Here is a 25,311-nt window from a genome sequence, read left to right as displayed (position 1 = left end):
GTGACTTAGCCAGAGTCTACATAAAGCATAAGTTCACATTTCTTTGACACTTGCAGTTCAGTGCTTTGACCAAGAACTGAACTTGGTAAAGCAAATGCCCTAGTCTCATCATGAGCATTGAGAAACTGAATTCCATTTGCTGTTTTCCCAGGGTGCTGCTGGGCCTCTTGACATGTCTCTGCCTTCTACACCAGACATCAAAATCAAGGAAGAGGAGCCAGTGGAGGTAGACTCATCGCCCTCTGACAGTCCTGCTTCTAGCCCCTGTTCCCCGCCACTGAAGGAGAAGGTAAAATTTTCTCCCAGAAGTCATCCCAAATGTTAGTTTTGATTCATAAATGGTGTAGGAAAGATTAACTAGATTCAAAGGAATGAATGTTCTTTTCTTTTCCTCCTTTTGTTTCTTCTCTACCTCTCTCTATCTCACTCTGTCTTCTCTGTCTCTGTCCTACATCTCATTGATGTAGCCTAAGCTGGACTTGATTGAACTCAGCCCTCCTGCCCTAGTCTCCAAAGTGCTGAGATTTGGATACATATTTCTATACATAGTTTGAAAGGAATCTTAAATATTTAAGCAATGTAGATAAATTAAGTCTATTTAGTCATCCATCAATCCCACTTCTAACTCTAAACTGAAGAGAGTTTAGTATGTATGTATACCAAAAGAAATAAGTAAGACTGTTCACAGAAATTTTATTCATTTTTTGTTTAATGTATCTGGGAGCTAGAAAGTAAAAGTGCTTGCTGTACAAGCATGAGAACTCAAGTTCAAATCCAGATAACATAGGTAAACATACTACCCAGGCATAGTAGTATGTGCCTATAATTTCAGTGCTCCTACTATGAGATGGCAGGAACAAATAGAAAAATACCTAGCCTGGTGTTTACAGTGGTAAAAGTAAGCCCCTGTCTCAAAATAAGATGGAACAGGAGGACCAAACCCAATATTTGTCCTCTGACCTCCACATGACCACACTCCTACATAAAGATTCATATACCACATACATACTAAGATTAGACAGGAGAATGAAAACAGTCCAAGTATCAATCAACCAAAACAATGATTGATCAGTTGTGAGAGGCTGGTGATGTATCTCAGAAATAGCACTTAGAGTTCATAATGTCCTGGATTCCATCTCAGCAACAAATAGTGATATACTTCTAAAATGGGATATAATATACATGGCATTGGATGAACTACGCTGAGGATGAAATTTAGTGGTAGAGCACCTGCTTATCCTGTGTGAGGCTGTGGATTCAATCCTGAGTACCACAAAAAGAAAGGAAAAAAAGAGGGGGAAGGAAGGAGAGTGGGTGGGTGGGTGGGTGGGTGGATGGATGGATGGATGGATGGAATATATAACAATATGCATAAATTTCACAAACACTGAATAACAAAAAAGATACAGAAGTAAATACTATATGGTTCCATTTATAGGAGTTTCAAAAAGATGCAAAATTATTTGATGGAAGATCTCAAAATAGTGTAGTGGTATATACCTGTAGTGGCAACTGCTAAGGAGGCTGAGGTGAGAGGACCAGCCTGAGGAACACAGCAAGATGCTATCACAAAGAGGATCCCTCAGAGGGGACAAAGAGAAAGAAGATAAACAGAATAATGGGTACCTCTCATGATGGAAGAGTATGAATTAGGAAAGGACACAGGAAAACCTTCTTGGGTGCTGGAAATGGACTCTATCCTGATTTTGCTTGTGCAAAAGTAATTTCATTGAAATGACTATAAATTAGTTATACTTCAGTAAGTAAAAAGAAGTCAGGTGTGGTGGCACATGCTTTTAGTCACAGCACTTGGGAGGCAGAGGTAAGTGGATTTCTGAGTTCAAGGCCAGTCTGTTTTATATAGTGAATTCTGGGTCAAGGCTACATAGTAAGACCCTGAGTTTTTGGTTTTTTTTTTTTTTTTAAAAAAAGAGAGAAAGTAGGCATGGTGGTGCATACCTAACATCACTTGGGTGGTGGAGACAGAAAGATCAGGAGTTCCACGTGAGTTCAAAGCCTGCCTGGACTAGGCTGCATAAGAGCTTGTCTCAAAGAAGAAATAAAAGGTCCAGCAAGACGTCTCAGTGGGTAAATGTATCTTTTGACAGCCTGAGTTTGACCCCAGGATCTGCCTGCATGGTGGAAGGAGAGACCTCTGATTTCTATAACCCTCCAACCACAAATAAATAACTAAATGTACTTTTTAGTAAAAAAGATAAAACCATGTAATTCGACAATAGAGATGTCTTTTACTTAGGGTTATATTGCTGTGATGAAGCACCATGACCAAAAAAACTTAAGGAAGAAAGAGTTTGTTTGACTTACACTTGCACATCACAGTTCATCATCAAGGAAGTAAGGACAGGAACTCAGACAGGGTAGGAATCAAGAGGCAGGAAATGATGCAGAGGTCATGGAGGGATGTTGCTTACTGACTTTCTCCCCATGACTTGCTCAGCCTGATTTCTTATAGAACCCAGGACGAGCAGCCCAGGGATAGCCTTACCCACAATAGGCTGGGCCCTCCCCCATCAATTATTAATTAAGAACATGCCCACAGGTTTGCCTACAGCCAGGTTTTATGGAGAAATAATCTCAGTTAAGGTTCCCTCCTTTCAAATAAGTCTAGCTTGTGTCAAATTGACAAAAAACTAGCCAGCACAAGACATTAAACTATTAGGGAAAAAAAATCCTCCCAGAGGGAGATAACATAAATGGATTATTTGTTAAGAGTATTTACTTTTGGTTGTTGTTCTGTTTTAAACTTTTTTTTTTTTTTTTTTTTTTTTTTTTGAGACAGTCCCATGATGTAGCTCAGGCTGCCCTTCAACTAACAGTAATACTCCTGCCTCAGCTTTCCAAGTGCTGTGATACAGGTGTCCTCCACCACACCTGGCTCATTTTGGTTTGGTTTGGTTTCTCTGTGTAGCCCTGGATGTCCTGGAACTAACTCAGTAGACAAGGTTGGCCTCAAACTCAAAGATCTGCCTGCTTCTGCCTCCTGAGTTCTGGGATTAAAGGTGTGTGCCACCACTGCCTCTTACACCTGACAATTTTTTAAAAACCACTTTGATGTATAATACATATACATAGTGGTATATACACTGTAATTATAGAACTCTCTGACTTTCCAAAAAGTGAATGATCTTAGTAGTCAGTACCCAGATCAAAACCAGATAATATCAGAGCTTCAGAAGCCCACATGTCTCCTTCCAGTCTCTACTGTCTTGCCAATAGCTAATTTTAATGTGTACTCCCGATAGACTATCTCTACCTCATCCTGCTTGACTTAAAATTTGACATGCTAAGTTCTCAAAGCTACCATCTCCATAAATATTAGCCATCTCCCTCCCTCCCTTTCCTTTCTATAGGCAACTAATTTCTGGAGACTAGAGATGCTTTCAAGGTTAGCATGGCCACTGACAGTTTAAGACCTTAACTAATTAACAGTGAGAAGCATTGTGTTCTATTTCAATCTGATAGCTGTTTAAGCTTCTATAGACCTTGTTTAATGAAGTTCATTGGAAACATTGGATTGTCCCACCACCTTCCTTTTCTCATTGGAGGTCATAGGACACTTCAGTGATATTTAGAATGAGAGTATTTGTAGTGTAGAACACCCCTAGAATTTATGTGATACTATAATGTTATATGGTATAGCATTTTCCAAGGATTTCAAATGATTTTCCAAATGATCCTAAATCATCATTCCTACTGAATGGGTGCGATATGGGTACATGATTGTGATGAAATTGGGTCATTTATTTGTAATTAATGCTCTTTCAATGAAAGTACCAACTGTCTATTTCCCTATACACAGTTCTTAACATTTCAAAATTTGTTGTCTCCTCTCCTTAGGAACTTGCCACAAAACCTGTTTTGATTTCTACCCCTACACCCACCATCGTACGTCCTGGCTCCCTGCCTCTGCACTTAGGTTATGATCCACTTCATCCTACCCTTCCTTCCCCAACCTCTGTCATTACACAGGCTCCACCATCTAACAGGCAAATGGGGTAAGTAGGAGAGTAGGAGAAACTGTGAAACTGGGTTTTCTTTTTTTTTTTTGAAACAGAGTTTCTCTGTGTAGTCCTGGCTGTCCTGAAACTTATTCTGTAGACCAGCTTGGCCTTGAACTTAGAGATCGGCCTACCTCTACCTCCCAACTGCTGAAATTAAGGTGTGTGCCACCACCACTGGGTTTTTTGGTTTGTTTTTGTTTTTTTAAGATTTTATTACCTTTAAAATTGTGTATAGTTGTGTGCAGTGTGTGACTTCCTCTGGATATATTCACATAAGTACAGTGTCCTCAGATCCATAGGAGCTGGAGTTGTGAGCTACCCAATGTGAATGCTGTAAACAGAACTGGTTTCCTGTAATATATAAAGAACCATCTTGAACCCTTCTGAATCTCTGTGCTTTGAAATTATTTGATAAAAATAGAAACTATTGTATTGTTGTTCTCAGATTTGTTGTTTTGAGACACGGTCTTTCTAAGTAGCCAAGGCTGCCTCATATTCTCATGATCCTGCTTCTGCCTCCTGCATGGTGGGCTTACAGGTATATGCTACTGAAGCTGGTTCCAGGCATTTATTTTTACTTGTCTAAGAAAGTGAGTTATTAAGATTGTTTCCTAAAATAAAACATTTAAAAAAAAATCATTTGCTGAAGGAGATGTTTGTTTAATCTTCCCAAATTCCTCATAGAGTTACCTCCTGGCCATTAAATTTGATTACTTTGAATGGTATAAAGTTTTTTTTTTTTTTTTTTTTTTTTTGCCAGACTGTGAGACTGGAAACATAGCTCAGTAGTAGAGCACTTCCTCATCATGTCCAAGGTCCTGCTAATCCCTAACCCTAATCCCCAGCACCAAAAAACCACCAAGTTTTTGCCAGGCTAAGGCAAGTAAACTAGGGTTTGTCTGACATGTTCTAAGGGGAAGAAAAAAAACAAAAAACAAAACAGATTGTCATTTTTCTCCCATTTTTCCTATGTTCAAGAGAATGTCAAGTTTTTATAGTACTGCTCTATAACTTCCTTAATGAGAAGACTGTAAAAAAAAAACCAAACCAAAAAAAAAAAAACAACTTCTAATTATAGGAGGAAGACCAATAGGCAAAATGTTGAGATTGTGAAATTTCCCTTCATGTCTCTTGTAGATCTCCTACTGGCTCCCTCCCTCTCGTCATGCATCTTGCTAATGGACAAACCATGCCTGTGCTGCCAGGGCCTCCAGTACAGATGCCTTCTGTTATTTCGGTAAGCTTTGTAGTTAGGGCAGCCAAACCCTTCCACCTGAATGATTATAACCAGAGGACCCCCTGGGAAATGTGGGCCTGGACTGTATTAGTTGTGTGTGGCAGTCTGCCAAAACTCTTCACTAACCTCTGCCAGTCCAGCACTATGAAACACTAGACAAAGACTCATCTGGACAATTGGCTTCTAGTCAAGGAGTTAATCTTGCCAACCTGCTGATTAGTTGATTTCACTTGGCACATAGCTTCTCCAGCATTGCTCACCACTTTCCTGAAGATAAACCCCAGCCTTTCCCACAGTAAAGAATAAGATTCTTTACTCTGTGACACTGAGTAGGTAAGGTATTTCCCAGGCTATTCCTGCATGTTCTGTGAGCAGATTACACAAAACAAGCCCTGACATGGCAACCTCAAAACCACTTAATTTGGGGAAAATCAATAAATAGTACCATGTCTCCTTCTCTTGATTTAGCTGGCCAGACCTGTGTCTATGGTGCCCAACATTCCTGGTATACCTGGCCCACCAGTTAACAATAGTGGCTCCATTTCTCCATCTGGACACCCTATGCCATCAGAAGCCAAGATGGTGAGTACATCCCAGCTTGGAGCAGTACTGGCCTTCTAAAAGAAGTAGTATCAGTCTAGGTTTTTCAAGTGAACTGAACAAAGGAGCCTTCTGAAGCTTGCATACGTAAAGACATCCTGCTGTGGGGCTTAGGAAAGAAAAGACCCTGATTCCTAAGTCTCCTGTCCCTACCCTTGCAGCCTGGCACAGGTCATGGGACAGGAAGAAGCAGCACAGATTGTTTGGAATGGAACAGTTGCCATTTCAGTTCCAGGGTGACAGATGGAGGGGTGAGTGGGCAGGGGAGCTAGCCAAGTAGTGAATAGCTGTGTAACCAGCATCTGGCCAGGTTCCAGGAGGAAGCTTTGCTTCTACAAGCCCCCATCCCCAGCTGTGCCCAGGATGACAGCCAGGGAACAGAGAAGGCATTTTAGGGATCCAGGTGCACACTTTTTCTCGCTGTCAATTGTCTTTTAGTTCCTCTCTTAAGAGAAAATTGGAGTGAGAATTTTAAGTATAAGGTTAGTAATAAGATATAAGTTCCATCCTTGACAGAATCTCACCTTTGCCTTTTGAAACAATCTTTCCACACAGAGACTAAAAGCCACTCTGACCCACCAAATCTCTTCAGTCAATGGAGGTTGTGGAATGGTGGTGGGTACTGCCAGCACCATGGTGACAGCCCGTCCAGAGCAGAACCAGATCCTCATCCAGCACCCTGATACCCCATCCCCTGCCCAGCCACAGGTCAGTTGTACCCTTGGAGGGGAGAACAAGATGTGTTGCCCTTATTTTTCATGTTGTATCTGTTTTCATAAAGATGAAAACAGCATGAACTGAGAGAAGAATGAATTTAACTTTCCAGGTATCCCATTTTGGTAGGTTGACTATAGTGAAATAAACTATTGTGAATTATGCAGGGCTGTTGCAGAGAATGCCTCTATATTTTTTCCCACATATGAGTGATAGCCTAATGTAGATTCTGAGCTGATGGAGACTCACATGAAGCCACATCAAGCACTTAACAAAGGAGGCTTCTGTATCTCTTGCTTATCTGCTAAGTCTTAACAAAATAAGTTGTTACCTGATTTGATTAGATTAGAACACAAAGTACATAATAAGAATATGTTAATACAATATGATGTTACAGTAGTAAAAGAAAACACACACAAAAGAAAAACCTCAATACCAATCCAGTAGTCCCTTTTTATCACAAAGAAATGAAAATTTTATAAAATGTATAAGTCAGCAGAGGTCCCATGTAGTTGCCCAATCGATTCCCAAGGAGGGGATTCTTTAGGAACTGAATAGCTTTAGTTTTCATAATTGTCTGCACTGGACAGGTGACAATGACCTGGGATTGGTTTCTAGAGTTACATTCATTGCCCAGTCTCTCTTTTACTGATGTCACCACCTGCTTCATCAATACTGCCACATGTCCAGACATTCCATGGCCATATGCTGCCTTAAACCTTGGCCAACAACAAGAGCTTTCATTTGTGTTTTCTTCTTGAAAGCTAAGACTTCCCACCATTCTGACCCCTCACTCCCCAAAGCCAACCAGTCCTGGAGACAAAGTAGTAACCCTTGCCTGAGCTGGGCTTTTCCTCTTGGAGAAAGGATGTGGCTCCTTGTCAGTCACTACTGAGTTCTCTCTCTCTCTCTCTCTCTCTCTCTCTCTCTCTCTCTCTCTCTCTCTCTCTCTCTCTCTCTCTCTGTCTGTCTCTCTCAAAATCTTTTCTCATTTGTTTTTGGCTTGGAGTTTTTGAGACTCATGACTCCTGACTCAACCTTTTTTTTTTTTTTTTTTTTTTTTTTTTTTTTGAGACATGATTTCTCTGTGTTTCCCTGGCTGTCCTGATTTACTTTGTAAACCAGGCTGGCCTCAGGCTCAACCTCAACAGATCTACCTGCTCTACCTCCCAAGTGCTAGGATTAAAGACATGCACCACCACTGCCTGGCCTGCCACGGCCTCTTGATAGCTGAGATTAAAGGCATGTACCATGCCCAGCTGGATTTCTTGAAGAAAGGCTCTCTTCAGTACTAGGATCCAAGCATGACCTTTAGTTCATTCTATGAGTTAGAAATCCCTAATTTTTTTCTTCAAAAGATAATACTAGTCTAAATAAAATCATGTCTTAATTGGTGATATTACTGGAAAACAATTCAGTAGAGCCTAAAGTAGATTTCCTTCTGTTGGTTTTAGTTTTTTGAGACAGGGTCTTACTATGTAACTGAGGCATAAAACTCACTCTGTAGACCAAGCTTGCCTCAAACTCACAGAGATCCACCTACCTCTGCTTCCCAAATGCTGGGATTAAAGGGTTGTGGTTGTTGTAGCTCCTGCTTGTCTTTATGCAGCTGATTACTAGCGTTAGGAAAATACTAACAGATATTCAAATTAAAAAATAATTTAGGGGCCACAAGATAGATCAGTGAAAAGAGATGCTCACCACCAACACTGATAACCTGAGCTTCATCTTCTGAACTCATGAAGATGGAAGGAGAGAACTGACTCTACAAACTTGTACTCTGACATCTACAAACACCATGGCATACACACATGCACAACACATGATAATAAATAATATAAATTAATAATAATGATATTTGATTTTTAATTTAAAAAAATAATTTACTTTTGGCTTTGTCATGAAGTTGATGTGCCTTCTCTGTACATATGTCAACTAACAGAATGGAAAGATAATCCAGAGTGCTTTAGTGCAAAGGGAACTTTAAAAAGCTTGGAGTTTAAAAAGCAAGACCGTTGAGCAGTGGTGGTACACAACTTTAATCACAGCACTTGGGAGGCAGAGGCAGAAAGTTCTCTAAATTCAAGGCCAGCCTAGACTACAGAGCGAGTTCTAGGACAGCCAAGGCTATATATACAAAGGAACCCTGTCTCAAAAAACAAAAAGACAAACAAAAAAAGATGCTGAGTCAAAAAAGGAAAGAAGAAAGAGAGAAAGGGAAGGAAAGAGAGCAAGTGGGTCTTGTGGCACAGACCTGTAATCCAAGCTGTTAGGGTAATACAGCATTTGGGGATAGAGCCAGAAGGAGCAGGAGTTAAAGGTTGTCTGGGGCTCCATAGTGAGTGGAGGCCAGCACAGACTGTGAAAGACTATGTGTCAACCAACAAAGGGGTAGCACTGTAGCTCAAACCCTAGATTCAGTTCTCAGGCCCAAAAGAAAACAAAGCAAAACAAACTCCTAAATAATCTTAGTTTCATTTCTGTGTCTTGGAAATAGTCAGTTTCCAACAGAACTGTGGCTTGTCTGCATGTATACTGAGAGGACTCAAGAGATGGGAGGCGGGATAGGAAGCTAGCAGACATAGTGATGGGACTTGGTATGGTTACCAAATCTTTACCAGACCTTACTAATCTACCTAGCTCAGCTTTGATTTGGGAAGAAAAAATTATTTTCCCATCAAGTACTTTATTCTGCCAAGGGACAGAGTAAGAAATTGGTGCCTGTGAATCCCAGCACTTTGGATACCTAAGCAGAAGGACCAAAATTCAGAGTCTGCCTGGGCTTATAGCAAGACTATTCAAAGACAAACCAGAAAAAGGAAAAGAAAAAAGTATTATTCTTCTTTCCTGGGCAACAGGTCTCTCCAGCTCAGCCCACCCCTAGCACTGGGGGACGGCGGCGGCGCACAATAGATGAAGATCCAGATGAGCGTCGGCAGCGATTTTTAGAGCGAAACCGAGCTGCAGCCTCCCGATGCCGCCAAAAGCGGAAGCTGTGGGTGTCCTCCCTGGAGAAGAAGGCAGAAGAACTTACTTCTCAGAACATTCAGCTGAGTGTGAGTGGGTGATTGTTGGGATTGTAGAATCTGAAGAACAGGGCCACATCTGGAAACAGTGCAGCAGTAGAACAGAGGATGGGTGTTATTTAATTAGACTAGATCCAGAAGTGTGACAGGAAGTGTAGAGGTCCCATAATAGTCAGGATTGAAACCCTTGCCTAGCAATTGAGAACAAGACTATCTCCTTCCAGATCTTCCACTAGCACAAGTCATTCAGAGACCCATTTGGAGGCTGGGGATATAGCTCAAACAGCTTGCTCAGCAATCAGAATGGAGAGAAGGCAGAAGTGGAGACATAGACCCATCTGGATAAAGGAAATCAGATTAAGCACCACCCCAGGGTATGCTTTCTTAAATCATCAGTAGAACCTGACTGGAGTTAGGGAACACCTGATGAGAAATTAGTTTACTCCAACCATTGAAGCCATCTTAATCAGGGTTTCTATTACTATGAAGAAATACCATGACCACAGCAACTCACAAAGGAAAACATTTAATTGGGGATGTCTTACAGGTTCAGAGGTTTAGTGTGTTGTCATGGTAGAAAGCATGGCGGCACCCAGGCAGACATGGTGCTGGAGAAGGAGCTGAGAGTTCTGCTTCTGGATTGACAGGCAGGAGGGAAATAGAATGAGCCTCTTGACCTGATTTGAGATTTTGAACCTCAAAGCCCACCCCCAAGGACACACTTCCTCCAACAAGGCCACACCTCCTAATAAGTACTACTCGCTATGGGGCTGTAGGAGCCATTTTTATTCAAACCACCACAGTAGGTTAGTTAATAAAAGAAAAAAAAAAAAAAACTTGAATACAAACAATTTGATCCAAGCATTCTCTTGAATATTATTTTCCCTTCTTTGGTTTTGTTTTTTAAAGTATCTTTTATGGGCCAGTGAGATGTCTCAGTAGATAAAGTCACTACCTGCCATCAAGCTTGACAACCTGAGTTCTTCCTTTGGACTCACATAGTGGAATGAGAGAACCTAGTCCTATAAGTTGTCCTTTGATCTTCACACATGCATAGTAAGGCATGCATGTGCCCACCACATCCATGTACACACACAATAAATAAAATAAATTTAAGAAGGGCTCAGGAGGATGCCTCAGTGGAAAAGTGCTTACTACCAGGTCTAATGACTAATAATTATTGTAGTAGAGTTGGAAGAATTGTGAATTGGTTTAAACATGAATGATTTAATAGTATCTCATGGAAACCTAGAAAAGGAGAGGAAGGATTTACCTTGTTTTTTATAAACAGATGTATAGTATTATACTCTGAATGTATTAAGTTTTATGGATCTGTGGACACTAACACTATTATAATTGTTCATTAGAATAGTAGTGCTCTATTAGACATTACATGCCCTTGAATAACAGTTCTTTTATAGAGACCTAATCAGGTGGTGGTGGTGCACATCCTTGATCCCAGTACTTGAGAGGTAGAAGCAAATGGGTCTCTCAGTTTGAGGCAAGTTCCAGAATAGCTAGGGCTATTTATACAGAGAAAACTTGTCTTGAAAAAAATCAAAGACAGACAGACAGACATTCCTAAGGCCAAGCTTGGTGACTCATTTCTTTAATCCCAGCACTCAGGAGGCAAAGACAGGTCTGCATAAAGAATTCTAGACCAGCCAAGGTTACAAAGTGAAACATTGTCAAAACAAACAAGAACATATTTCCAGACACATTTTCTTCTTGGTCAGAGAACTTTACATTTTTAGTTTGGAAGTAGCCAGATTTATCCCAGATAAGTCATTTGTCCTTACTTTCCATTGTAGGCAGTTTCTGTCATTGACTTTGTGACTGTCCTGCCCCTGAGCTCTCTGAAAACATGCCAGATCATGTCCCAATTTGGGGAGAGAAATCTAGACAGCATTCTGCCCTCATACTAAGATGGTCACGATATTGTGGTCAACATTAGAACAGTGTTAAACTTAATATTAAAATAAATGGTTTGATATAGATACAAAAAAAAAAAAAACATTCTAATAAGCCCATACAAATGTTTGTTGTAATGTTCTGATATAACAAACAGCCATTAGGCGTTTAAGAATAGAAGATAAATTTTCTTAATACTCTTTTCTTCCCTCCTTCTTCAGAATGAAGTCACATTACTACGAAATGAGGTGGCTCAGTTGAAACAGCTACTGTTAGCTCATAAAGACTGCCCTGTCACTGCACTACAGAAAAAGACTCAAGGCTACCTAGGTGAGTAGTTCACAACCTAAGCAAAACCAGTCAGTTGGTAACCACAGGAATTGAGTGTCTTAGCTGCTTATAATGCCTTGCTATGTAGAGTATCAGTCCTACCAAAAGAAATAAATAAGTAGATTTTTTTTTTTTTGCCCTTATCTATAATTCTAGCAAGCGAGATGATTAGTTCAAGGTCCTCAATTATAACCAAAGTTTGAATCAAGCCTGAGCTACATGAAACTTTCTATCAAATAAACAAATAAAAAATAAAGCTTGGACAGTAATATAGAATTTTCCTAATTATTTTTAATAGTTAGAGAGAAGCAGTAGCAATATTTCTTGGGCCCATTTTATCTGTCATCCTCACAATTCTCTCATGTAGCAACCATTCAATTTGTAAGTGAGAAAACTCAGATCATTTCCCAGAAGTCACACACAATAGGAAAGTCCCAAGCACAGTCTTTTCCTGGAGAAAAGACGAATAGCTGACAATGCCTAGGAGTTGAAAAATGGGGACTTGTGGCCAGATTTCATCTTTATAATGGTCTTGGTTTTAGTCTGTAATCAGATATCCATAGAATTGGGCTCAGCATTAGCACTACTATAAAGTAAATATAATGAATAGTTTGTTATGTATAATAAAAAGTAAAAATTGCTAATTTCCCTTTACATATTAAGTAAACACATAGAAATATTGGATATAGCAAATAGTTTTTCCACTAATTGTCTTTATCATTTCAGAAATGTATTCTGAAAAAATTTTTAGGATTCTTTTTTTTTTTTTTTTTTTTATTATTATTATTATTATTTGTACAGTGTTCTACCCGCATTGCCTGTATGCCAGAAGGGGGCACCAGATCTCATTATAGATGGTTGTGAGCCACCATGCGGTTGCTGGGGATTGAACTCAGGACCTCTAGAAGAGCAGCCAGTGCTCTTAACCTCTGAGCCATTTCTCCAGCCCCAGGATTCTTTATTTAATTACTTTTTTAAATTTTAATATTGTACTTCAGGGTGCATTGATTTGTTAAGCAGGTACTGAGTCTCTGTTCTGTGTCAGGCACATACTGGGAATAACAAGAACCAAACAGATTAGATTAGATTCCTGTTATTGATGTGCTTGTATTTTAGTAGGTAAGAGCAATAAAAAAAATAAGTGAAATATGTAATACATAGTAAGTTTAAAAACAAAAAATAATATAGAGAGATTGTTCAGTGGGTAAGAGCATTTACTGTTCTTGCAGAAGACCTGGGTTTAGTTTCCAACACTCATGTGGCAGCTCATAACTGCTTGTAACTCCAGTTCAGTTAATTTGATGCCTCAGTTTTAGATGCTTCAGGCACCAAGCGTATACATGGTTTATAGACATACATGAAGCTCTAGCTGCCTTTAAACTCTCTATGTAGCCAGGCTGGCCTTGAACTCACAGAGATCTGCCTTCCTCTGCCTCCAAAGTGCTTGGGATTAAAAGCATACACAACCATACCTGGCATAAATCTTAAAATAATAACATTAATATAGCTGGAAATGGTGCTACAAGAATGTAAACCCACCACCAAGGAGGTGGAGACAGGAGGTTCATAAATTCAAGACCATTCCTGAGCTATACAGTGAGAGACCTTGTCTCAAAAACACAAACAAAAAAAGAAGGAAGGAAAGGGTTAGGCATTGTGGTCTATACCTATAGTCCCAGCACTCAGGAGATAGAGGTAGGAGGGCTACTGCAAGTTCAAGGCCAACCTGGTCTACCCCATGAGTTCTAGGTCAGCCAGAGATGCACAGAGAGACCTGCCTCAAATACAGAGAAAGGCTAGTTGTGGCTGGATGGGGACAATATCATTGGAATGAGATGGAGAAGTACTAGGAGCATTTCACATGCAGTCTTGGTTATAACAATGGCTTTGGCTTTTATATTGTAGACAGTGAAGGTGCAAGATCTGATACTCTGCTGGAGACATCAGGGGTGCACAGGCAGTCTACCTAGATCAGTTATTTCAGACCCCCTCATGGGCTAAAGAGGAAAAGTGTTCTTCAGTTTGCAGTCAATAGTTTTCTACGCAATCCCTTCAGTAATTCTGACTGGTAGTTAGTACACTAAACTACTTATTTATTACAACAAAGATGCATTTAATTACTACTTTGAGGCATCCCCATTATATAAGAAAAAAATGACATAAGGCATTGTCCCTACCTCTCAGAGACTCATTGTGAACTTGTGAATAAGGCAAGAACAGATATCCTAGTAAATGGGCCCTGGACTGGGAGCCTCTGCTGTATATTCCAGTGCCCTCGCCCTCCCATGTGGATGAGGCTCAGTAAATGCCTGATGAATACATGAATGTCTGTTCTGAATGCACAGAGGACAAGACAGCCTGGTCTACAGAGTGATTTCCAGGATAGCCAGGGATACACAGAGAAACCCTGTCTCAGAAAAAAAAAAAAAAAAAAAAAAAGGTGGGGGGGGGGTGTTTACTGCTTTCTGTAGCCAGTGGATCCACATCCCTGTAAAAGTTTTTCTTGGAGGAAACAAGTGACCTTCACTGTGGTAATAGATCAAGGACAGGCTTTAGAAAAGGGGTTTTTGCCCACTTAGGAATGAAAATACAGGAACCTCCTCCATCACAGTGCATTAAATGTGATGCCATGCCCCACTTTGGCTCAGTTCTTGCTTCTTGTACCTTCTTGTTCTCCAGATAGTTCATGACTTGAGGTCAGGATTCTGGAGAATTTTCTCCAAAAAGAAATATGAGATTCATTTTCCTTTGTATTCTTTGTAATTATGACAAAAGATGGTCCTTTCTGTTCCTTTGTCCTGTTTTCTGACCACTTGCTCTCTACTGTTTGCCCTCCTTCCTGGCAGAAAGTCCCAAGGAAAGCTCAGAGCCAACGGGTTCTCCAGCCCCAGTGATTCAGCACAGTTCTGCAACAGCCCCTAGCAATGGCCTTAGTGTTCGATCTGCAGCTGAAGCTGTGGCCACCTCGGTCCTCACTCAGATGGCCAGCCAAAGGACAGAACTAAACATGCCCATACAGTCTCATGTGATCATGACTCCACAGTCACAGTCTGCGGGCAGATGATGCCTCCCATGATGGAGAGATCCCCAGCCAGAGCTCGCCCGCCTGAGCCAAGAGAGAGATCAGCTTACCCTTTCCTTCTGCCTTGGATGTGGCAGTTTGGGAGAGGAAGAAATTGTGTGTTGTGAGTATGGACAGATGTCGGGCTTTCTCTTTAGCCACATGATCATGTATGCTTGACACCTGTACTAGGGGCTTCTAGCCCCAAAGCCACGTAGATTATCCCCCAACGGTGGGGTTTCTTACGTATCTACAGCCAAAGGCCTTTCCATATGGTCTAAGCAATCATCCCTGGCCCTGATGCATGTGTACCTGTCTCTTAACACTAACCCTTGCACTCGTAGGTTTGGGGTTTCTCAGTGTCCTCTCCTCCCATTGAGCTGTGGCTGTTATCTTCTTATTCTGCCAGATAGAGGGAGACTAGATTTGATGGCATGTTACTTGCTGTCCCAACCCCAGCCACCCCATGCACTCAGGACTTTGTCTCCCAATAACTGCTTATTTATCTCTTTCCCCCCCTTCCTAAATTGCAGTGAAAACATTCACTTATTGAGAATGTAACCCCTGATGTATGAAGTAGCAGTATTTTCCACCTCTTCCATGTGCTTTATTCCTTATTCCTATCTGCTACCAAAAATCAACACAAACCAAAAAAAAAAAAAAAAAAAAGTAAAACTCTGGGAGTTTGAATCATTTTTCATTTCCAAATCTATTGGGTACCTCATTTTGTCTCTTGACTTTCCTCAGTCTAGTGGTGGGGTCTTTCCTACCTCCCCACTACACCTTGGGAACCTCATCTTGTGGCCTTAATTGTTAGTGGCAATGAAAAGGGAGAGAGCCTGGGATCTAACTGGGCTTCCCTGTCTCCCTCCCTACACCCTCCAGTACTAATCATCAGGGCAGACAGGAACAGTGTAACTTAAAACTCGTTCCACCAGGTTACTGGATTAATTAATTCTTTCATGTTTTACAATAGTTTACTGGCTAAAGTCTACGTATTGTCATCTTTGGTCATCTGTGTGCTCCTTCTCTCCACTTTGTTCCCTTGTCCACATCAATGCCTTTTCCTACCATAGGTACTTTAGATCAGCCCTCTTGGAGGTTGTCAAACAGGAGCAGCTTTCACTCTCTTACTCTTTTTCCTCTCACAGCTCTCAGCCTCCCCTTCTTTTCTGAGGTATGTTTTATACCCACTAGTGTCCATCACCTCTTTTTCTCTCACCAGGTTCCTACCCTAGCCATTAGGTGTCTCTAGTCCTGAAATTTCTTCCAACTTGTTTTTTTTTTTTTTTGTTCTCTGTCCTGCAAGTGTACTGCTTGTCCAAGGCACCGGCTCCAGGGCTCTGAAACATTGTAGTCAAGGTCCTGAGCAGCTTTTGAGTACAAGAGTAAGTGGAGAGAAAAGAGGAAAAGTATAACCTCAACAAAGTGCTCAGGATATGGCCTGTCTGCCTGGGAGATTGTTGACTGTGGCTATTGGCTACCCTTATTTGGTGGGTTACAGGGAGAGAAATACACCCCTCCTTTTCCTCATCTTTCCTTGGCTCTGAACTATGCAGTCTCTTCCAGAGCCAGAGGCCTGTGGATAGATAGGTCAGCTTTAATAGCTCTTGAGCAGAAAACCCTCCCAATTGTCCCAGAGCTACCTTCTGCCATCTGCTCAAGCCAAGAGTCTTCTTTTCTGCCTCCATCTTAACTGTGCTTGCTTCCTTTTTTATTTTGTCTTCCAAAATTTATTGTCATGGAAAAATAAGAAAATGCTCTGCCTTACATGATTATTTCCTCAGAGCTTAGACTAATGAACCCTTCCTGTGACATGTTCTGCTGCATTTTATGTAAGTTTTCCCCTCCTTCTCTTTAGGGTCAGTGCTGATCAAGCCACACCCAGTGAAAAAACAGGCGATGGTTTTCTCATCCCTACCACCAGGGACTCAACAGGAACAGCCCCTGAGGTGACAAGACTAGCAAATGTCACCAGATGGTCAAAGGCAGGTTACCATCCCCAGGGATTTCATTTGGCTTTAGAAACTCACAGCCATAGTTTGTGCTCAGGACTTCTTTGGATGGCTGCTTCTTAGATTGTTTTTTGTTTTGGGTTTTGTTTTGTTTTGTTTTTTTGTTTTGTTTTGTTTCTGTTTATAAATTTTTTTTCTTTTTTTTGGGGGGGGTCATTTTTGTTTTTAAGATGGGGTTTCTCTGTGTAGCCCTGACTGTCCTGGAACTTACTCTGCAGACCAGGCTGGCCTTGAACTCAGAGAAATACACCTGTCTCTGCCTCCCAGGTGCTGGGATTAAAGGAGTGTGCCACCACCACCAGGCATTTTTTTTTTTTTTTTTTTTTTTTTTTTTTTTTTTTAATTGTCTTAACTTCCTACTAGCAGCCTAGCACTAAAGCATGACTGAGTTTATGGCTCCCAAGGAGCCTTCATAAGACCCTTGGCTATTTTTCTAACCCCATCAGTCAAGGGTTTTTAAAGTTATGAGTCTGTGTCACTTCATCTGTACCCTACCAGCCTACCCCCATGTGGGGGTTCTTTGTCACTTGCTTTACTCTTGTGCCTACTTCTCTGGAGTCTTTTATTTTCATAGCAGAAAGTTAGTATTAGGTACCTTAACTGATGTCAAGTACCACCAGGACTGAAGTAGGGAAGCAACACTGAAAATAAGAAGGGACAGGACAACCCCAGATACCTCTGTCGTCAGTTCTGAATTTTACTCTTTAAAAAAAAAAAAAAAAAAAAAAACCCACACAAAGCAACTGCTTATGATGAAGCTTCTTATAGTCAAGGGGATTGTCACCTACATTATTGCTGCCAGCAGTCATTATCCAGACCTTTGCCTTCTAGACTTATGTGAACCAGAACCAGATTCATAGAGGGTGTCAACAAATCCTTCTTGACATCTTGTGATGTGTCATAGAGGGGTCTCTGGCCATGGCTGTTTGAGGTTTTGTGTACTTCTTGTATTTGGACATCAATTTCTGCCTCTAGGTTTAGGAAATTTGGGGCTATAATTTCATTAAATTCACTATTCCTTTTGAATTTATCTCAGGTCCTTCTTCTACCCCATGGGTTCTGAGGTTTGTTTGATCTTTTATCCCAAGCTTTTTGGAAATGCTGCTCGTGTTAATTTATATATAATGTCTGAGTATATTATTGTCCCAGCTTTGTCCTCCATTTCCAGACTGCTTGATCTTATCTCTTAGTGATACTTTCTGGTGAGGTTTTTCACTTGTTTCTTTCATGTTAATTTCTATTTGGTTCCTTTTCCATGTTTGAATACCCTCACTAAAATTCTCTCCATATTTCTGACTTCCTCCTCCAGCTTACTCACTGTTTTGTTTACTTTGGAGGTTTTTGTGTACAATTACTTACTTCGTTCATGTGTATTTGAGACTTCTATACAGTCATGAATGAAACTGAATTCTTTCTCAGACATTTCAGCCATCTTAGTACTTTTGATTTCCATTAAGGAGAGGTTTGGAGTGTGTCCTTGTGGATTGTCATCTAATAATCTTTGTGTTTCTCTGTGGTGTTAGATAGACATGTCCTCCAGTTTTAACTCATCTTTTTCATACTCTGTTTTACATAATCCACTGAGCCTTTCTTAAGAACCTATCAGAAAGGAGCTGAGAATGTGATGTCTGAGGACTGTTCTCTGTGCCCTTGCTACCCCACTCCCACATAACAAAGCTTGTTCAGAGTTGGGAAGGCAGAGAAGCTTCCCAGCACCCAAGTAGAACTAGAAAGGACATGGCTGCTTACTTCTTTCCAATTGATTAAACACCCTAAATCTGCCTGCCTCCTTCCTACACTCCTGCCCATGGGTGTCAGCAGCAGACCACATACTTAGGGAGCTGTGCTGGTGAGTCTTGCCTTCAGCCTGCCTTCTCTCCCATTCTGTAGCTCTTGAGTCCTTTTCTTGATTCACTTATCCCATCTCCTCAGGGCCCTGCCCACCCTCCCCTACCATCATCCTGAGAGATGAAATACTTCACTGTACCCTGTACTATCGACAGCCTGAACCACCAAAGGTGCTAACTCCTGAGATTATGCTCCCCAGTTTGTCCCTTTCATAACTTTCTTCCCATCCCCAGGTCACATATCCATTAATATTATCTACTATATCCACAAAAAAGAAATACATTATAGTCAGTCTGTTTACACTCCAGTCTTCTATCTGTATCACACGTGCCTTTGTTGATGACCTTGTCCTCCTTTGTTTAAACATGTTTGTCCAGAGTGAGAGGTTGGATGAGCAAGACAGAGGAGGACCCTAAGGCCTATTAGAAGACCCCACCCCACTACAATCCAGCTAGACATTCTTCTTAAAAATTCTGTTTCTCTCTATACACATGCATGTGAATTGACAAATCCTCCTACTCCAACCAGAGTGGTGACCCCACAGGAATAAGCACAGTGCCCGCTGGCCAACATTGCCTCCTTCTGCACTATTAAACTTTGAGGTAAAATCCTACCCCAGAATGAAAGAAGGCTGGTGAGAGTAGGGCAGGTTAAGGCAGCTTATGTCCTTGTAGATGCAAGTTTCTATTTTAGCTACTAGGTATTTTCTTTGGTTTTGTTTTGTTTTTTAATGTGGAGCTGGTAGACTGTACCCCAGTTACTAGTGAGTAAAGTTTTAGCTGTTAAGTGCCTGTGAGCACTAGTTTCATTGACTTTACCTTAGGGAAGTGGTTCTCAGAACATGGTCTGAGAGCAGCATCAGCAGCACCATCATCTGGAGCTTGCTAGAAATGCACACTCTTGACCATCCCAACCTCCTGAGTTGGACACCCTGAAGGTGAGCTTTAACAAGCATTCTGTGCTTCTAGTACACACTAATGCATGAGTCTCTGGGGGACAAGCTGGGAGCATCTTGGCTTTGGGATGACAAGGATTACTTTAAATGTGTCCTCTGCTTTAGCATTGAGTTTTTTATTTCCCTCAGTCCCTCCCAAACAGCTACCACCATATCACTCATCTCAAATTCTAGGTTTGTCTGCCTTCCAGTCTAAGCTATAAAATGTTTTTCTGTGTTATTCTGGACAGGACTTACCATATTCCCTTGCAGGCTTCTCGCTCTGCATTTTTGGTTACATTAAGAACCAGCAGGAATGCCAGAAGTGGTGGGGCACATCTTTGATCCCAGCACTTAATAGAGGCAGAGGCAGGAGAATCTCTATGAGTTCAGGGCCAACCTAATCTACAGAAGGATTTCAAAGCCATCCAGAGCTACACAAAGACTCTGTCTCAAAACAAACAACAAAATCAGCAGGCGCCATACTTGTCCAGTTTCTCCCTGTACACGTGCGCTCGCTCACACACACCTCTTTCGGGCAGGGAGATTAGCCTCCATTCCCACAGTGGAGTCTGCTACATCCTGATAAAGTGTCTGTTGAGAAGAAATGTGTATCTATGAATAAATATATCTCTGTTCACCTATATATTTTTGACATGTAGCAATACCTCTCCATCCTCAAGGAGCTCAACCCAGTCTGGGTCTCCCAGGCTCCAGTGGTAGACCCTGACAGGTGGGAGGATGCAGTGCTATGGGCTGTTTTGTTACAAGACTGTCTTTTCTCCTTTCCCTCTACCCAATTCAGCATGACCCCTGTGAGCAGGCTCTCACAATCTCCTGGGACGGGGCTGAGGCAGGAGCTTTGAGCTCATCTCCCTAACCGTCCCTTCTTACTTCCCCCATGCCATTTAGTAGTTATCACCCAGCCTTACCTTCTCCCTCCGTCCTTTGCCCTGACATATACTGTGCCTTATTTATGCTGCAAATATAACATTAAACTATCAAAGAGAATCATTGGTATGTTTGGTGCTTCCCTGTTCAGACCCATGGGGCCCCTGGCCACTTCTGATGACTAACTGGGCTTTCGTGTCTGATCATCCTCTCCCTTCTTTGAACTGCCTCAGAGACAAGGCATCACCAGAAAACTGACTGGAAAACTTAATGTGTGTTCCCTTTAAATGGGGAATGAGAGTGCCTGAAGACCATGGACTTCTTCTCTGTCAGTGTTTTGTTACCATCTTCTTCCAACATTTGAAAGAAAGGAAAGTTCCAGCTCTCAAGAAAAAGACTGGGGAGTGTACACAGAGACAAGTCAAGCTTTCTATAGAGGAGAGAAAGGGCTGGAAAGATGTGGTTAGGACTACATACTGTTCTTGCAGAGGATCCAAGTTTGGTTCCTACATCCATGTTGGTTGGCTCACAGCCACCCTCCAGCTCCAGGGGACCTGATGTCCTCTCTTCTGGCCTCCATAAGCACTGCACTACCTGCACAGCACCCTCCCAACACAAACACAGACAGACAGACAGACACACACACACACTTAAATAGAAGGAAAAAATTAAAAAGAGGAAAAAGCCTGGCAACGTGAGGTAGATCTGTTTGGAAGCAGATGAAAGCTTACAGGTAATGAATGCTTAAGGGTGAAGAAAGGAACAAATGATCTACTGGTTCCTCTTGTGTCTGTGTATTCTTTTTATAATTACCATTGAAAGTGAACAGTGAGACATAACAAAAGACAGAACAGGCACCTCTGAAGTTCCTGGTAGGACAGATCCCAGAAGTGGATACACTATTGTTGGTCCTCACTGTGTAGGGCTGGCAAGATTGCTCAGCAGTAAAGGTACTCACCACCAAGCCTAAAGACCTGAGTTTGATCTCTGGACCCATGTGGTGGAAGGTGAGAACTGACATATACTCTGTGGAGCATGTGTCTCATCTCACCCCCAGATAAATGAATAAATAAAAAAGGGGAGCACATAGGAACTCAAGAAAGAAAGAACACTTGGGAGAGGGGCTGGAGAGATAGCTCAGTGGTTAAGTGCTAATCTTCTAGAGGACTTGGGGCAGCTCACAACTGTCTGGAACTCCAACTCCAAAGTATCTTATTCTGGACTGGCTTCCTTAGGTACCTGCACTCACATACATGAGTGCAAACATCCACACAACTAAAAATAAAAATAAGTCTTTGAAAAAAGCCACAGGCCAGTCTGGTCTATATATTGAGTTCCAGGCCAGGGCTACAAAGTGAGACCCTGTGTTTCTTTATTTGGTTGATGGGTTGATTGGTTAGTTGGTTTTCCAGACAGGGTTTCTCTATACAACAGCCCTGGCTGTCCTGTAATTCACTCTGTAGACCAGGCTGGCTTCGAACTCAGAGATCCACCTGCCTCTACCTCCCTAGTGCTGGGACTGAAGGCATGCACCATCACTACCTGGCTGAGACCACGTATTTCAATCAATAAGAAGTCTGGGAGTTGGGAATCCTAAAGCAAGACAATGAAACAGGTTCGAAGGATTACGTTATGTTGAGGTGGAGGTGCCTGCTCCAGTTAGAAGTCAGCTGCCTTCTTTCTGAATGCAGCTTTAGCCCAGACCCAGCAGTGTGGTACCCCAGAGTGACTGCTCTGTTAGTGGTCCAGTGGGATTGGTGTGTATTCCCACTATTTACTATTCATGACAGCCTCTTCATGACAGGAACAGTTAGGTTTGTTGTTGTTTAGGAGATTGTACTCACAGCCTCCAGCATGCAGATTGCTTCATTTTATTGAGGATAAATTGAAGTTTATAGAAGTCACAGAGTGAATTACAAGAACAAAGGGAAAATGCTGAACTCCTGTTGGGCAGTCGCAGCACACACCATTATCCCCAGCACTTGGGAGGCAGAGGCAAGTGGACGTCAGTGAGTTCGAGGCCAGCCTGGTCTACAGAGCAAGTTCCAGGACAACCAAGGCTGCATGAAGAAACCTTGTCTCAAAAAAAGAAAAACAAAACAAAGCAATACTCCTGCCAGGTGTCTGTAATCCCAGCACTTGGGAGGCTGAGAACAAAGGCCAGGCCAGCAGCATACTGGGCTACATACAGAATCCCAATCTTAGAAAACCACAAACAAGCTGGGCATGGTGGCACAGGCCTTTAATCCCAGCACTGGGGAAGCAGAGGCAGGTAGGTCTACATAGCAAATTCTAGTTCAGCCAAGGCTAAGTAATGAGACCCTGTTTTAAACACACGTGAGAGAGAGAGAGAGAGAGAGAGAGAGAGAGAGAGAGAGAGAGAACCAAAACAACAAAAAGCATTAGTGAACTGTTAAGACATGACCATAGTGAATGACAGGTTTTATGGGAAATTATAGAATGTTCACCCAAGTCTAGGCTGCTCCATTAGATAGATGCACTGTATCTAGACCATCCAGATAGAAAACCAATCTAGAACTGAGGATACCCTTCTACAGTAGAGTCTAGCATACACAAGACCCTAGATTTGGATTTGATTCCCCAACACCGCAAAACTAACGAAAAAACACCTCTTATCTATAAAACTAAATGTAAACTGGTCACAATAAAGTACTGTCCCTTAAAAAAAAAAAAAAAGACAGGGATGAGTGGAATGTGTGGAAGGCTTTTTACATATGGGATGAAAGATGTTCTGAGACTCCATGGAACAAGCTAAGACTGCTGATGGAGGCTATCAAGAAGCTAACACCAGCTCGGCACAGGGAGAAATGTGTCCAAAGAAAGTCTCTGGAGATGGATGGTAAGTTCCCTGGGACTGGAGTGGGGGAGAAGAGCAAAGGTAATCACAGTTGACATTTGGAAAATACCAGCTCTGTGCTTTGCTACAAAGGGCATTCCAAATGCTTCTCATTTGTAAGTGAGGAAAGCAAGGCTGAGAGTGTGGGCGGCTTGCTTTGCTTTTGGCTAAGTCAGAACCCTGACGTAGTCCTTCAGTTTAGGCTAGAGGCATGGCACACTGATCATGTGCACACCAGGTAAAGCTAGGTGTGCTCCTTTGAAGGGCTCTTCCCTGACCTGGAGTGAGTCTGTCTTTCCCTGAAGCAGGACTCTATTTGCCAGCTCCAGTAGCATATTAGAACCAGAGCCAGGTGGAGGCAGTGCTGAAGAAAGGGCTTGAAAAGGGGAATGGTTGGATCTGACAGTAAAGAGTAGTGGCCACAAGGTGGCAGCAGAGCTTCAGCTGTGGAGTCCCATTCCCCCGTTCTCTAACAAAGATGGGCTGCCAATAAGACTCAAAAAGACTCCAAAAACCACCGTGTCCTGTAACTCACTTTACTATCCATAGGTAAATCCATGTTTAACCTCACCAGAAGGAGCAGGAATTGGAATGGGCTGTGATCCTGCCTGCCTATCCAGGAAATAACACTCAATCTAGTCAGGAAGAGTTGATCAATTGAAGTTCTCCAACCTGTTGAAAGATTGGGGATTCTTGTAAGGCCCCCCAGGGCCTAGCTCTGACAAACTGTCTGCAATTAATGATGCTTCCTGAGCTCTAGAGACAGGATTTATGCATCTAATAAAGTCTGTAACTCCAGGCTTAGGCTGAGGTAGGAAGCTGAGAGCAGAAAGTCCCTAGAGGGGTATGGGGTATGGGGGGGGGGATCCCAGGTGGCTCTTAATAGAGTCATGCATTCCTATTGCCTGTCTAGATTTCCCCCAGGCTGCTACTAAGTGGGGGTGGGGGACAGCAGGTATAAGAGGATGGTGTGCCAGTGGGGAGGTGGATGGCAGCATGGATTCCAAGCGGGTTGCTGTGCTGCTGCTATTGCTGCTGCTGCTGCTGGACTGGGGCCACACTGAAGAACCCGGAAGCCAAGATGGAAACCAAGTCTTTGCAGTGAGTGACCACCCTTCCCCATACCATTTCCCGCTCAGCTGAAACTTGTGACTGGGGGGGAGGGGGGTTGATATTTCCAGGCTGCTAAGGCCTTCATGAGGTATGGCTTCTACGGGAAATGACTCCTCTGCCTATGCACGTTGCCTTTGGAAGCCATCTTTCCCCCCATGTCTTCAGTGTCCAGGAAGACATTGCCTTTTCCCTTCCCTGTCACCTTCTCATCACAGGAAGAAGATGAGGGGCCCTACCTATCACAGTATGCTCAGACTCTTGAGTCCTTCTTGCGTTTTCTGCTACAGGCCAAGGAGAGACCTGGCAGGAGTCCAGCCTTCCTGTTTCAGCCCCAGAGGTGAGGTTCAGCAGGCGAGGCTGGGAAGGGTAGAGGGCAGAGGAAGATAAAACAGAGGGAGCTTCGATTGAGGATGAATCTCTCCAAAGGTTTGGCAGAAGTGCCTGGGGGTCCTGGAGCAAAGAGCAGCTAAGTCCCCGGGCTAGAGAGTTCTGGAGCCTGGCTGCCCCTCAGCGCTTTGGGAAGAAGTAACAGCCTCATCCTCTGTGATGTCTGCATGCAAAATCAACACCCTGTGTGCCACATGTCCCCCCAAATAAAATGGTCTGGCTTGTGAATCTATGTGTTTGGACAGCACTCAGGAAATGGGAGGAGCCCAAGGGCATGAAGCATAGCCCCCTTTACCTCCATTCAATCAAATTCCCTTTCTGCTGAAAGGGTCCCCAGCTCACTGCACCTAACCTGCTTGCAGCAA

The 25,311-nt window shown here is 42.4% G+C and overlaps 2 protein-coding genes across 3 annotated transcripts in view; both read left to right on the top strand.

Annotated features, from left to right (window-relative positions):
• The window catches only part of LOC127226149 (cyclic AMP-dependent transcription factor ATF-7), an 86,726-nt gene extending 71,150 nt beyond the window's left edge, over positions 1 to 15,576 (top strand). For both annotated transcript variants that reach the window (XM_051190032.1, XM_051190031.1), the window contains exons 5-12: positions 152 to 289; positions 3,859 to 4,016; positions 5,160 to 5,259; positions 5,728 to 5,841; positions 6,415 to 6,567; positions 9,432 to 9,629; positions 11,732 to 11,840; positions 14,687 to 15,576. In XM_051190032.1, the coding sequence (XP_051045989.1) occupies positions 152 to 289; positions 3,859 to 4,016; positions 5,160 to 5,259; positions 5,728 to 5,841; positions 6,415 to 6,567; positions 9,432 to 9,629; positions 11,732 to 11,840; positions 14,687 to 14,904 (1,188 nt within the window). In that variant the 3' untranslated portion in view covers positions 14,905 to 15,576. The remainder of the gene's footprint in view (positions 1 to 151; positions 290 to 3,858; positions 4,017 to 5,159; positions 5,260 to 5,727; positions 5,842 to 6,414; positions 6,568 to 9,431; positions 9,630 to 11,731; positions 11,841 to 14,686) is intronic.
• Positions 15,577 to 24,387: 8,811 nt separating this feature from the next.
• On the top strand, positions 24,388 to 25,174 carry Npff (neuropeptide FF-amide peptide precursor). The gene is made up of 3 exons (XM_051190089.1): positions 24,388 to 24,547; positions 24,775 to 24,896; positions 24,986 to 25,174. Exons 1-3 carry the CDS (start codon positions 24,443 to 24,445, stop codon positions 25,086 to 25,088), a joined length of 330 nt encoding a protein of 109 aa, XP_051046046.1. The 5' UTR covers positions 24,388 to 24,442; the 3' UTR covers positions 25,089 to 25,174.
• Positions 25,175 to 25,311: the final 137 nt, after the last annotated feature.

The sequence above is a fragment of the Phodopus roborovskii genome, unplaced genomic scaffold (assembly GCF_943737965.1).
Source record: "Phodopus roborovskii unplaced genomic scaffold, PHOROB, whole genome shotgun sequence".
NCBI lineage: Eukaryota > Metazoa > Chordata > Mammalia > Rodentia > Cricetidae > Phodopus > Phodopus roborovskii.
Note: the sequence above shows the minus strand (reverse complement) of the source record. Positions and strands in the feature narration are given on the sequence as shown.